The 12451-nt window shown below is 41.3% G+C and overlaps 1 protein-coding gene across 2 annotated transcripts; it reads left to right on the top strand.

The window, feature by feature from the left end:
• The first annotated feature begins 267 nt into the window (after positions 1-267).
• Positions 268-12181, top strand: LOC306994020 (uncharacterized protein). 2 transcript variants are annotated; one of them, XM_079604295.1, is made up of 3 exons: positions 268-322; positions 1342-1434; positions 10302-12181. In XM_079604295.1, the coding sequence occupies exons 2-3, from the start codon at positions 1401-1403 to the stop codon at positions 11303-11305; spliced, it is 1038 nt and encodes a 345-aa protein (XP_079460421.1). In that variant the 5' UTR covers positions 268-322; positions 1342-1400; the 3' UTR covers positions 11306-12181. The 2 variants fall into 2 exon arrangements, with proteins under 2 accessions (XP_079460421.1, XP_079460422.1); XM_079604296.1 differs by having other exon boundaries at positions 297-341.
• The last annotated feature ends 270 nt before the right edge of the window (positions 12182-12451 follow it).

Genomic DNA, 12451 nt, shown 5'->3' with positions numbered 1-12451 from the left:
CAGAACAATTACTATGAACTTTAAATAACACACAGTACAGTAAATAAACTGAAATGATCTCCATCTCAACACAGCTTTTACACAACCAACAGAAAAAGAGCAGCTGGAATATGTTTTTTTTAAACATATTTTTTTGTGTGATTATGTTTGTCTAGAATCTAGTCATAAACATAATCACACAAAAAATATGTAAAAAAAAAAACAGACTCTAGATGTTTTGTCGTTATGAACAGTATTTTCGCGCGTCTTCGATCATCTACCGTTGGAGCCCGATGACGTCACCGCCGTCTCTTCATTGAGTTTCAGCGTCGAGTCTTCTGAGGTGAGGAGAGCAGTTCACGGTATTTCTCTTATTTACACACACACATCAAACACACTTTATACAGTTTGATTAAGCGACAGGCTCATTTCTGTATTGTTTTCATCGATTACAGCGATACTTGTGCGTCTTTTCTGGCGTCTTCCTGACAACAAGAAGGGGGGGGGGGCTTTGGGTGCTGCCCTTTAATTAAACAAAATGTATTTTAATGTAATTATGTGTACAAAACTAAAGTAGCCAAAATTCACGTTTATTTTAACGTTTCTGTCAGTCTGAGGTAACGTTATGCCATAACGCGTTGCTATGGGTTGCGTCTGTCTTGCTTCGGATTTGACTGAAGGGTCAGTCTCCGTTTTCGAGGGTCGAAAACTCCGGAGTAGTTTGTGTCTCTCTCTCTCTCTCTCTCTCTCTCTCTCTCTCTCTCTCTCTCTCTCTCTCTCTCTCTCTCTCTCTCTCTCTCTCTCTCTCTCTGTGTGTGTGTTATACGTTCAGGTATACATTCCACAGTCTGCTAGCGAAACGATGCTCTCGAGCCAAACATGGTAACGTTAGGCCTAAATGGCTCGCTTTTATTAATGGCTCGTTTTTTTCTCTTCCATTAATAAAAGGTAGTTTGTCGATTCAATTAAAAATCAACATATCACATAGCCTATTTAAAAATATAACATAATTCACTGAACCCTGTTTGTCATGTATAATACACCGACATAATGCCAGCATAGATAATTATGCAGCAATAGTATTACAGTACTAACGTACTGTCACTTTTTTATTTATCAATTTAGCACATCCTTGCTGAATAAAAGTATTAATTTCTTTAAAAAACAAAAAAGAAAGAAAATTATTGCTTTACATTGAGCTTATGATGAGCCACGTTAGACATTAAATCAATACTAATATATGAATAGTGTTTTTCTCTTGGAACAATAGTGCTTGTGGTGCTCTTTATTTTTACAAATTTTATGATCATTTTCAGTTACTGCGCATATCAAATTTTATTATTTTATTGATCTTGTCTTCAGAGCTGAAATCTACCAAGACTGAGTGTATTAAAGAGGACAGTGATCCAGAACCCTGAAGAATGAAACACACGGAAGATCCTGAAGAACAGAGAGGTTGGTGTTTATTCTTCATTCATTTATGATGCTGAAGAACATTCATGTTAAAAACGTTCTGGGTTTTTCTTCAACAAATGGTCAGTAGGGAGATTTGAGAAATTTTTATATTGATTGTCAACATCAGATCAAAATAAATCCTATTTTAACTGTTTTATTTTACATATTTTTTATATCTGGTTCCCAATTTGAGGAATTCCCAATTATTCCAGTTTTTTTGGAATAATCAGTAAACACAGAGTTACTGATAAAGTTTTATTTGTCAAATATCATACAAGTTATTCATAGTTATAGAGATTCTTCTTACAGTAACTTTGGTAACAGAGTTGATGAATGCAGTCAATGCTACAGTTTGTGTAAAAAGTCAATGGATTGAGATTATTTTCTTGTCCTCCCATCACGCTGCAGAAAGAGCCCAGATGATGTCACAATTTTAATGTTGCGTTCACACCGAACGCGAATTGAGCGTCAAATTCGCTTCTATCGCATCTAGTTGGACGCTTGAACATTTTGAATCCACTCGCACGTCCAAAGTGAATTGACGCGTGTTTGAAGCGAAATAGACGCGTGTTTGAAGCGAAATAGACGCGTGTTTGAGGTGATCGACCGATTTGAAATAGACCGATTTTAGCCGATTCCGATAAAAAAAATCTAACCACTTTACAGCACACACAAATATATTTATTTTCTATATATTTTTTTATAAAACACTATATACTTTTACCCAAACTGAATAATAAAAACAAGTTTAAATGGGAACATTTTCTATAAATATTTAGACATAGCCTACTCCAGTTCTTGTTAAAACACTAGTCATGTAAATTCTGTGCATTTTGGGCAGTTTTTGTGTGAAATCTTATTTATTTTGTCCATCAAAAGTGTGCTTTCACTTTAATTGACTCTTCGCTGCTGCTCACGTGACGCTTGCGGTGTAAAACAGTGCGGCGCCTGAGTGCATTTGACCAGCATAAAATAGGCATACTGACGGGCCGCTCGCCGCTCATGGCCGATCACGTGAAAATCGTCCAATTCCGGTCACCAGCCGATCAATTGGTGCATCTCTTCTCCGGAGGCGTACCCAGTACCCAATTTTCACCACTTGCTCCAGGAGCAGCGCCTGGATGACGGCCACTTTTAGCTAGGGATGCAACGATACCATTTTTTCAGAATCGATCCGACCCGATCCGATACCAAACATTCTGAGTAACGACCGATACCAATCCGATACCAGCACAGGTTTTTCTTTTTAATCAAGTAGAATTTCTATAACTCTGTGTGTTGAACTGATAATCACTCTTTTGTGTGTTAAACACAATCTACTTAATACAGACAACTTCATTATAAAGAAAAACAACAAATAAAAAAATATGATCATAATCTGTGACAAAAATGCTATTATAAACTAGATTAGTGGATAATTCAGCAGTAAAATTGAGTCTAGAAAAAAATCACAAGTGCACAATAATTGTATTAAATCTGAACATGAAAAAACATTTAGTGGGGAACAAATATGAGACAATAAGTGTAACACTAAATTTGGTAAAACGTCACACATTGCTCTTTGTATTGTTGTAAAATACATTCATGAAAAACAAGATAACAAAAATCAAAAAGATTAATTATTTTATAGCCTACTATAAACATTTTTAAATGTATAGCACAGCGGTTTAATGAGGCAGCAACATGATGGATAGTACAGAACTAGAAAGGCTATTAATAATTGTTCATTGCGTCGCTGTATTATGATATGAAAGGCTCCAATACAGTGCGGCACAAAATGCTTATGCGCATCGCGAGCGCAGAATGATGCGCTTGAAGCAACACGAGTCACAGCGCAGCGCTTCGAGTCCACATTAAAAAGTTCAAAGCACAAAGGAAAGACATATTGATGCGTAGTGTATTATACAGTATCTATATATGCAATAGTTTATTGAGCATTTTCTTTTAACAGTTTTAAATGTCAGTTACTGTGCGCGTGAAGAACAATTATAGTGCTCTGACTCTACTCCAGTGTTGTGAGAGACACCCGGTAGAAAGTAACGATTAAGGTAGCCTACAGCAATAAAGTCCAGCAAGATAAAGTTGTTTAATGCAAAACCATAGACCTTTATCTACAGATCAAGTATTTGAATCATCTTGTAGAGAGTTTTTCATCGTGTTGACTCGTAACCGAACGCAACGCGCTGTTTGATGCTGAATGGAGAATGACTGACAGCCGCAGCGGAGGGAAAAGTGTACGTGATCTTGAATTTAATGACTTAAATATTAATTTCTATCTCACGTTATACTATATAATGGCTTCCGTAAACTTATAATATAGTGCAGGACAACTTTATGGTGCTTTATAATGTTTTTGTGCCTTTTGTGGGGCTTAACAATAGCACAGAATAGTATACGCACAATATCGGATTTGGATCGGCCTCGTCTGACCGATACCCGATCCGGCAAAAATGGCAGTATCGGAGCCGATACCGATACTGAATATCGGATCGATGCATCCCTACTTTTAGCGGTACTTCCGCCTGTCCCGCGCCCAGTTTGATGACTAGTTGTGCCACATCGGAGCGAGGATCCCCCTTCCAGGACACTGGTCACTTCACCACGTGACAGCAGCAAGCAGGCTCTTGATTGGTTAATGTGGCGTGAACAGACGCCAAAGTTCATATTTTTCAACTCGGCGTCCGATGCGATTTCGCTTCAAACGCATGAATGCACAAAAAGCACCAAATAAAATGACTTGCGCCAGAGGTTCAATTCGCCTCTTTCGAGCGAACTGGACGCGCGAATAAGGCGAAATCTTACCTCATTTAAATATTGATTTAAAACTAGTTAATGCCACGGCCACTCTACACTCTGTATAAAAGACACCTGTCCACACACTCAGTCAAACAGACTCCAACCTCTCCACAATGGCCAAGACCAGAGAGCTGTGTAAGAACATTAGGGATAAAATTGTAGATCTGCACAAGGCTGGGATGGACTACAGGACAATAGGCAAGCACATACAACCTGCTAAATCAGTGATAGACAGAAATCCAAAGGTCTTCCGGCGGGATAAATTACTCTTGCGCCCAACGCAAATCTAAAATATGTTGGTCTGATGTAGCTACATTACTCATAGGTGTGGTTTGGGCGTAACGTGCAATTAACCAATCGGAGTCTCATTTTTCATTCACTTTAAATGCCAGTTGCGCTCACGCCACGGCGGATTCGCTATTTACATGCCGGAATTTGATAGTGGAAAAACCGAACGCGTCTCCAGAGTGCAACGGATCTGCTCGTGCGCGAGGTTAAAGCGCGCGAGCAGACCATCTACGGGACAAGCCGGATTCCTCCATATCTTTATTTACACAATAATAATATTTTACATTTAAATCCTTTTATTTTTAATATTTGGCATGTTTGTGTGCTGCCGCGCATCCCTATGTGTGTAATAAGCAGAGTGTACGTGCGTTGTGGACCCTCCTATAGGCGCACATTACTAACGCTCTCTTTAAATAACAAAAAAAAAATTGCGCCATTGACTTTAGAACCAGGTTTCAGTTGGTTTCAGGTTCGCAGTGTATTTCACTTGCCTCAAAATAGCAACGCGCCAACTATGGGCCTGAACACACCTCGTTTTCAGACTAGCAGCCATGGCGCACAGATGAGCGCAAATGCATTTGCTATTTAAACAACGTGGCGCAGGACGTGAAAATGATAACTACGTCAGGCTGAAACTAGCAAAATGCATTGCGCCGGGTGTAAGATAGGGGCCAGAGAAGAAAGAGTTGAAACTCTTCACATGTGCTCGTGCTCATGACCGCCACTGAACTTCGGAACACAAACAACGATCAAATGCACATTGATAGATCTTCCGTCTGTTCTCCAACACATGTAATTAAATGTATATTTCTGCAAGCATGTTTAAACTGGTTAACTGTGTCTAAGGCCCTGTTTCCACCATAGCGTTTTTTTACGCGGCTGGTGTATTTTTCCAATTGTTTGCAGAGTGTGTTTTTTTACACCTTGAAGCGCTGAGCGTTTTTTACATTCCGCCGAGTGTTGAAGAATGCTCAACTTTGGGTAAAACGCCGCAAAAAAGATACAGCGTGCTTGGAATAAACTATGCATTTAACTACATGTATTGCATTTATGTATTGCTTTTCGGCAATATACGGCTTATTACGGTAATTTCATGCTTTCCGTCAGCAAATGACAGTGGGCTTTCTGGCAGAGCGGGAAGGAAGGATTTGAACCGAGAGATTCAAGAATGTAACGAGTAATAAAGTAATGAGAGGAATGCTGCTCAACGGAACGGAGTAAAAGTACAATGTACTCGAGTTAAAGTAAAAGTACCCTACATTTAAATCTACTCTTAAAAGTACAAGTAAATGTATTTCGTTACTACCCACCACTGACTCTGCGGCAGCTTTTTTACAAACATAAATTTAACATATAACAAAGATGGTAGCACAGGCAAGTGACTGCCTGCTAAGCATTTCTGCTTGCCGCACCTCCGACGGTGCCATTGCGGGTAGCTGCAGGGTCATCAGCCGGGAGCCACCCGTCATTGATATTTCACTCCATTATTCCCGGAACATCTCACGGTGGTGGAGCAACGGCAGCGACGTCTCCCTGCCGCCCCCTGCAGCTGACCCTAGGACCCTTGCTTTCCCCACGCCTGGTCCTTCCTTCTTAACCAAAGCCAAAAGCTTCCCTGCTCGGCCTCCTCGGCCAGATCATTCAGAGCCTTTCTGAGTTTGGGGCCGGCGACTCCCATGCTCTTCAGGAAGCGCTGGGTGGAAGCTCCCACGAACCCCCTACAGCCGACTTCCACCGGGTTGCTGACAGCTGACCACCCAGCCTCTCATTCGGCTGTGAGGTCGAGGTACCAATCTTTTTTTCTCTCAAAGGCTGCCTCCATTCCTCCCTCCCACGGGAGAGTGAGCTCTGCCAAAATTACCGCCCGGGCTGTGGCAGACCAGAAAATGATGTCTGGTTGAAGGTTGGTTGTGGTGATCTCTGTTGGAAACCTGAGCTGCCGATCGAGGTCCACTCTCAGGTTCCACTCACAACTGCCTGCCAGGGCTGATCTCTGTGGCTGCGTGATGTTAGGGGCCCTCCTCCCTCTCTGACAAAGTGGATCGGCCTTGATGTTGGTGGTAGGCGCTCCCTGGCTGATTCTGCCCAGCGTACCTCCAGGATCTCTGCCAGCTTCCGCAGGACTCGGTCGTGGTGCCACCTGTACCGACCCTGGGTCAGTGCTGTTTTGCAGCTTGACAAGATGTGCTGCAGGCTCGGATTTGGGGCATTGCAAAGTTGACAGCTCTCCTCTGAGCCATACCACGTAAAGAGGTTGCTGGGGCTTGGGAGGATGTCGTAGGTGGACCTTATGAGGAAACTCAGCCTGGCTTGGGGGATCTTCCACATGTCGGCCCAACCTACGGTCCTGTTTATTACTCCTTCCCAGGTCGTCCAGCATCCTTGCTGACGTTGGCTAAGGGCTTTGATCTGATAATTATCCTCCTCTGTCCTGGCCACCTCGGAAATCACTAACTCTTTCCTCTCCTTCCTTGTGGCTTTGGACCACATCTTCGGAGCAGTCCCCCAACCCAGGCCAGTTCTCCCTGACTGTGTCCTGCCAACAATCTCTTGATGTTTCAGCCTGCTGATATCCTGATCAACTGCTGGTTCTGCCCTCCACTTGTGACCTGTTCGGACTGGGGCTTTGGTGTTCTGCACAGATGGGTCTGACGAGTCCCTCAGCTCTAGAACAAGCCTCGCCTTCTGTCTGTAGCCCAACAGGATTGACCTCAGTGGCAATTGAAGTGCATTCCTTCCAAACAGACCAACGCTGGAGAGGCTCCGGGGTAAGCCCAGCCACTTCCTGATGTAGTTGTTGGCTTTTGAGTCCATCTTCTGCACAGTGGAGGTGGTTATTTCACACATCTTGAGAGGCCACATTAGCCGCCTATATAAGGTTAATTGGTAGCACCTGGGGCCTCATTTATAAACGTTGCGTACGCACAAAAGGCGGCGTACGCCGCTCTCTACGCAATAATTGGTATTTATAAAAAGCAAACTTCACGGGAAAATGTGCGGTCCTTCACGCAAGCTCTGACGCAGGCGTACGCACAAAAACGGGTGAAATGATAAATGGCGACACCGTCGGCAGATGGAAGAAACACGTGAAAGTGTGTGAAACTGTAGACCGTTGTGTAAAAGAAATGGCAATGCTGCCTTTCATAAATAACATGAAGACTTCACAAAGCAAGTCTTACAATTAACAGCCTACACGAACACCCGTTCGATCGATCTGCAGTGCAAAACAAACAAAATCAAACGAAAATTACAACAGAAATGCAAATTAACACATATTTGCAAAAAGAAAAGTGAAATAGGCTATGTTCTGCAATAATATTGGAATGTTATGCAAATCATCCTCATAAATAATATGGTAAACAGAACGAAATAATGTACAAAACTGATATTCTCGTCAATGTGTCCGTCTGGCGGAGCAGATATAGATGCAATTAGACAGACAGACAGATAGATAATTAGGGAGATAGATAGATATAGATAAATAGATAGATAGATGTATTAATTGTCCACTGGGGAAAGTTGTTTTCATAGTAAACATTTCTTCATCAGCTACGGAATCATGGGGCTGGGTATCCATGCATATGCCTTTAGTTTGTTTTATTTTTGATAAACGTATGACGTATGTCTCAACCATTCAGAAAGCTGCAAGAAATGACATTTTCACGTAGATTATAACCGACATAGCTTGTCAGATGCAATTAAATGGATGGAAATAAAATGCCCCATCACAATGCGTAATGACGCACAATGGCTGATCTTGTCCGACCATTTCTTTATTTCGGCCACGGTCCGAGGTTGTGAGGCTACAGCATTTACGGCGTCTGCAACCTTTTGCCATTCAAGTGCCTTTTTGGCATTAGTAATGCCCACACTGTGCCCTCCAAACAACATTTTTCTCCTCTTTTCCACCTCGCCAACGTTAACTTCTACTTCACATTGATTGAAGTTACGTTTTTTTGATTTCCTCTCTGTGTTTGCCATGATTTCGCAATCGATGAATATTAACTTGTGGGCGTTTCACAGACTACTTATGGGCAACTATGGGACATGAACCCGCAAAAACTGCGCTACATTTAGAATTGATTGTGATTTATTAAGGGAAAACTGCGTAGGATGTGCGTGCGCATGGTTTTATAAATCCGAATATTTCTGTGCGTACGCTAGGGGTGGGAAAAAAAATCGATATTGCAATATATTGTTGTGCTCTCTGTCGCAATAAATAATCGATACACTAACGCCCAATATCGATATTTTATTACAACACAAAATGATTAATTTACCCGTTGTCTGTGTCACTGTCACTACCCAATATCTACCATTCTGTTTGCGGGGGGCGCTGTTCGAGTAAATAGGGGTAAAGTGGCGCAAACAGCGGCCGGTGAAGAACAAAAGTAAAGGCGGGCGTACACGGTGCGAGTTCGGACACTCGGGAGGTTGTGAGATATTGCACACATTACGAGTCAGTTAAACTGATAATCGCGTGTGTGTGTGTGTGTGTGTGTGTGTGTGTTTGTGTGTGTGTGTGTGACAGTGTATGCGCACGCTGTATGGTTGCTGCCACTGAGGTATAGCCCCATATGGATATCGTCAAGGCAGTGAGTTATTATGCAAATGCATATTTCTTTGTACAATGTTGGAAATGTTGGCATTAATAAATGCATAAAATGTCCTTATTTCCTTATTCCTTCTTTTTCTTTTCAGTCACATATATCGTGATATATCGTTGATGAAATTTCTTCCAACATATTGAATATCGTAGATATCGCGAATCGTGATATTATCATATCGTGGACCACATATCGCCACAGAATTGAATCGTGAGGTACCTGTATCGTCCCACCCCTAGCGTACGCACGTCCTATGTTTCATCCGTACGCCACTTCTGACGCAAATCCTACGCAAAGTTTTATAAATGAGGCCCCAGATCTTGAATTTACCTGGAAGATGGGTCTTGTCGATCCGCATCAGACCTTCTGTGAGTTGTAGCATTACTGCATTAGCCATATGCTTATCTGACAAGTCGGCTGTATACAGTTTCCCAAGGCTCCGGATGGGTTGTTTTGCTAGTATTGGGATCTTCTCACTGTTCACTGTGAAAAAGATGTGATCATTTCTGGCTCCTTTGCGTATGGAGAGACTCCAGGACTTAGCAGGTTTTATTCTCATCCTGGCCCAACTAAGGAGTTCTTGAAACCTCTTCATTAATAATTCAAATATTAAAAATAAACAATCCACTCCACTTGAATGCTAAACGTTTGTGTTATTTCTCACAGGGTTATTCACTTGAGCTTGTGTTTCTGGTGTCCCACTTTCACATGCGTATGAATGGAAGTCAGTACAAGGAAAAGTCTAGTGCGAACGGGCATTAATAATTAAAACATTTCTAGTAAAATAAATATCAATCTCAAAGTTGGCAGTATTGGCAAAATATGGCAGTATTGTACATTTAATTGTATTGTACATGTTAATATCATGTTAGATAATTGTGTCATTGATCAAATATATTTAATAGGTCTTGCTAAAAAAAAACATGGGATTCGTGCCTATAATGTTTAGAAAAGAATACTTGGAAGATACATTTTCCTCATTCATGGAAACTTTCAAGGACATATAATCAATTTATAAAAAGGCATTAAATTATCATAATATTTTATAACAGTTGTCTACTTTCTACTACTACATCAGAGCTCACTTTCATGTCCTTTCACTTTATATTTCTCTATTTGAATTATTTTGATGTACTGAAAATTATTATTTTTTGTAATTTTTTTATTTCATGTCAGACTTGATGGAAGAGAGCGAGGAGAGTGAAGAACTGAGTGAGGTGGAGGAGGAACATGTCACACCTGGAGGAAAACCTTTGAGTCACTCAAAGACTAAGCAGACATTTATAAAGAAAAGAAGAGCCAATAAATCTTTCACCTGCACTCAGTGTGGAAACAGTTTCACAACCAAACAAAGTCTTGATGTTCACATGAGGATCCACACCGGAGAGAAGCCGTTCTCATGTGATCAATGTGGGAAGAGTTTCCCTTACAAACACAGTCTTAATCTTCACATGAGGATCCACACCGGAGAGAAGCCGTTCACATGTGATCAATGTGGGAAGAGTTTCCCATACAAACACAGTCTTAATCATCACATGAGGATCCACACCGGAGAGAAGCCGTTCACATGTGATCAATGCGGCAAAACATTTCCTCGTTCATCATACCTGAAGACACACCTATTAACAGTTCATACAAAGGAGAAGCCACATTCATGTTCTGTGTGTGGTAAGAGTTTTTCACTGCGGAAATATTTACTCACACATCAGAAATTGCATACTGGTGTAAGAGAGTACATGTGCTTTGAGTGTGAGAAGACTTTTCTTACAGCAAACAGTTTAAAACTGCATCAGAGAATTCACACGGGAGAAAAACCTTACATGTGTTTACACTGTGACAAGAGATTCAGTCTGTCATCATCTCTGAAAAAACATGAGAGGATCCACACTGGAGAAAAACCTTACATGTGTCCACAATGTGACAAGAGATTCAGTCGATCATCATCTCTGAAAGCACATGAGAGGATCCACACTGGAGAAAAACCTTACATGTGTTCACACTGTGACAAGAGATTCAGTCGGTTACAAAATCTGAAAGCACACGAGAGGATCCACAGCAGAGAGAAGCCGCACACGTGTGATCAGTGCGGAACAAGTTTCTCTTTCAAAAGTCACCTGAAACTACACACGAAGATCCATACAGTGGAGGAACCACTTAAACGCAGTCTGAGATCACGGTAAGTAGTTTATTTTCATGTGCTGAGCAACAAAGTGTCTTCTGTGTAAGTTAACCACACATCACCCTATAGCCAAATCTCTTCTCTCCACCTATAGCCGGTGTGTGGTGAGCACAGGACATTTTGTCGATTGATTGATATTAGGGCTGAACGATTAATTGCATTTTTGTAACCGCAAAAGCTGCGATTACACTCTGGTCACGTGACACGCGATAGTAAAGCAGTCTGCACTGCAGATGAAGCATCAACGCATATAGGCCTGGCATAGGCTACAGGAAAGAACAGTTTGTTTAATTTATGTGATTGTGTTATAGATTCTCTTCAACGATTCTGTATGGATTCAGATAATTTCAGAATCGAGTCTGAGCTTAGTTTTAAACACAGATGCGTGATGACGCTGCGTCTGCTTTATAAACAACCGTATTCTGCTTGCTTCTAATTCCTCTGTCACACACACACTCGAACCTTCCGAAAAATAGTCTTTCATACAGTTCGTATGAAAAGTTGAAGCGAATTGGACATTCGCGGGCTTCATTGCACTACTAGATCATATGGCACTAGATATGCGCTGTGAAATATGCGTGCTTTGCTTATTGTTACTAGTAGGTGCGCGGTCTCGCCCGCCGGTATTTTCCTTACAAATGCTCTATAAAGGCATCATATGTCTTTTGGAATGCAGCTGGCTTACAATTAAAAATAAAAATATGAAAACCATCGACAGAAGCTGCTTTCAATTTCAAATACTCACGCCCGCTTTGTGAAGAGCGCTCTCACATGCGGCTGTAAGCGACTCTGTCTATGTGGTTAAATATAGCCTACTTGCATCTCAAAATGCATTTATGACGCGAAATTAATGTAAACAGTCAGTTATGTCTTAAGTTATTAAACAGTGTCATGAGGTGGAAGGATGAACCCAATTGCAGACAATATGCAAACACACAAGGTTTAATAATAACAGAAAACAGGGAAAACAAAACCCACGAGGGGGCAAAACAGGACTGGAGGGCAAAAGCAAAGACAAACTACACTAAGACTTGACTGATAACTAGACTAACAAACAGCAACACAAACTCACAATTCTCATTAAACAGGATACAGACAAAGTACTCACAAGACTATCACAGAGATGAACACGCAATGATTGACAATG

This window comes from Phoxinus phoxinus, assembly GCF_949152265.1.
Source record: "Phoxinus phoxinus genome assembly, chromosome: 25".
Classification (NCBI taxonomy): domain Eukaryota; kingdom Metazoa; phylum Chordata; class Actinopteri; order Cypriniformes; family Leuciscidae; genus Phoxinus; species Phoxinus phoxinus.
This window is presented reverse-complemented; position numbering and strand designations above follow the sequence as displayed.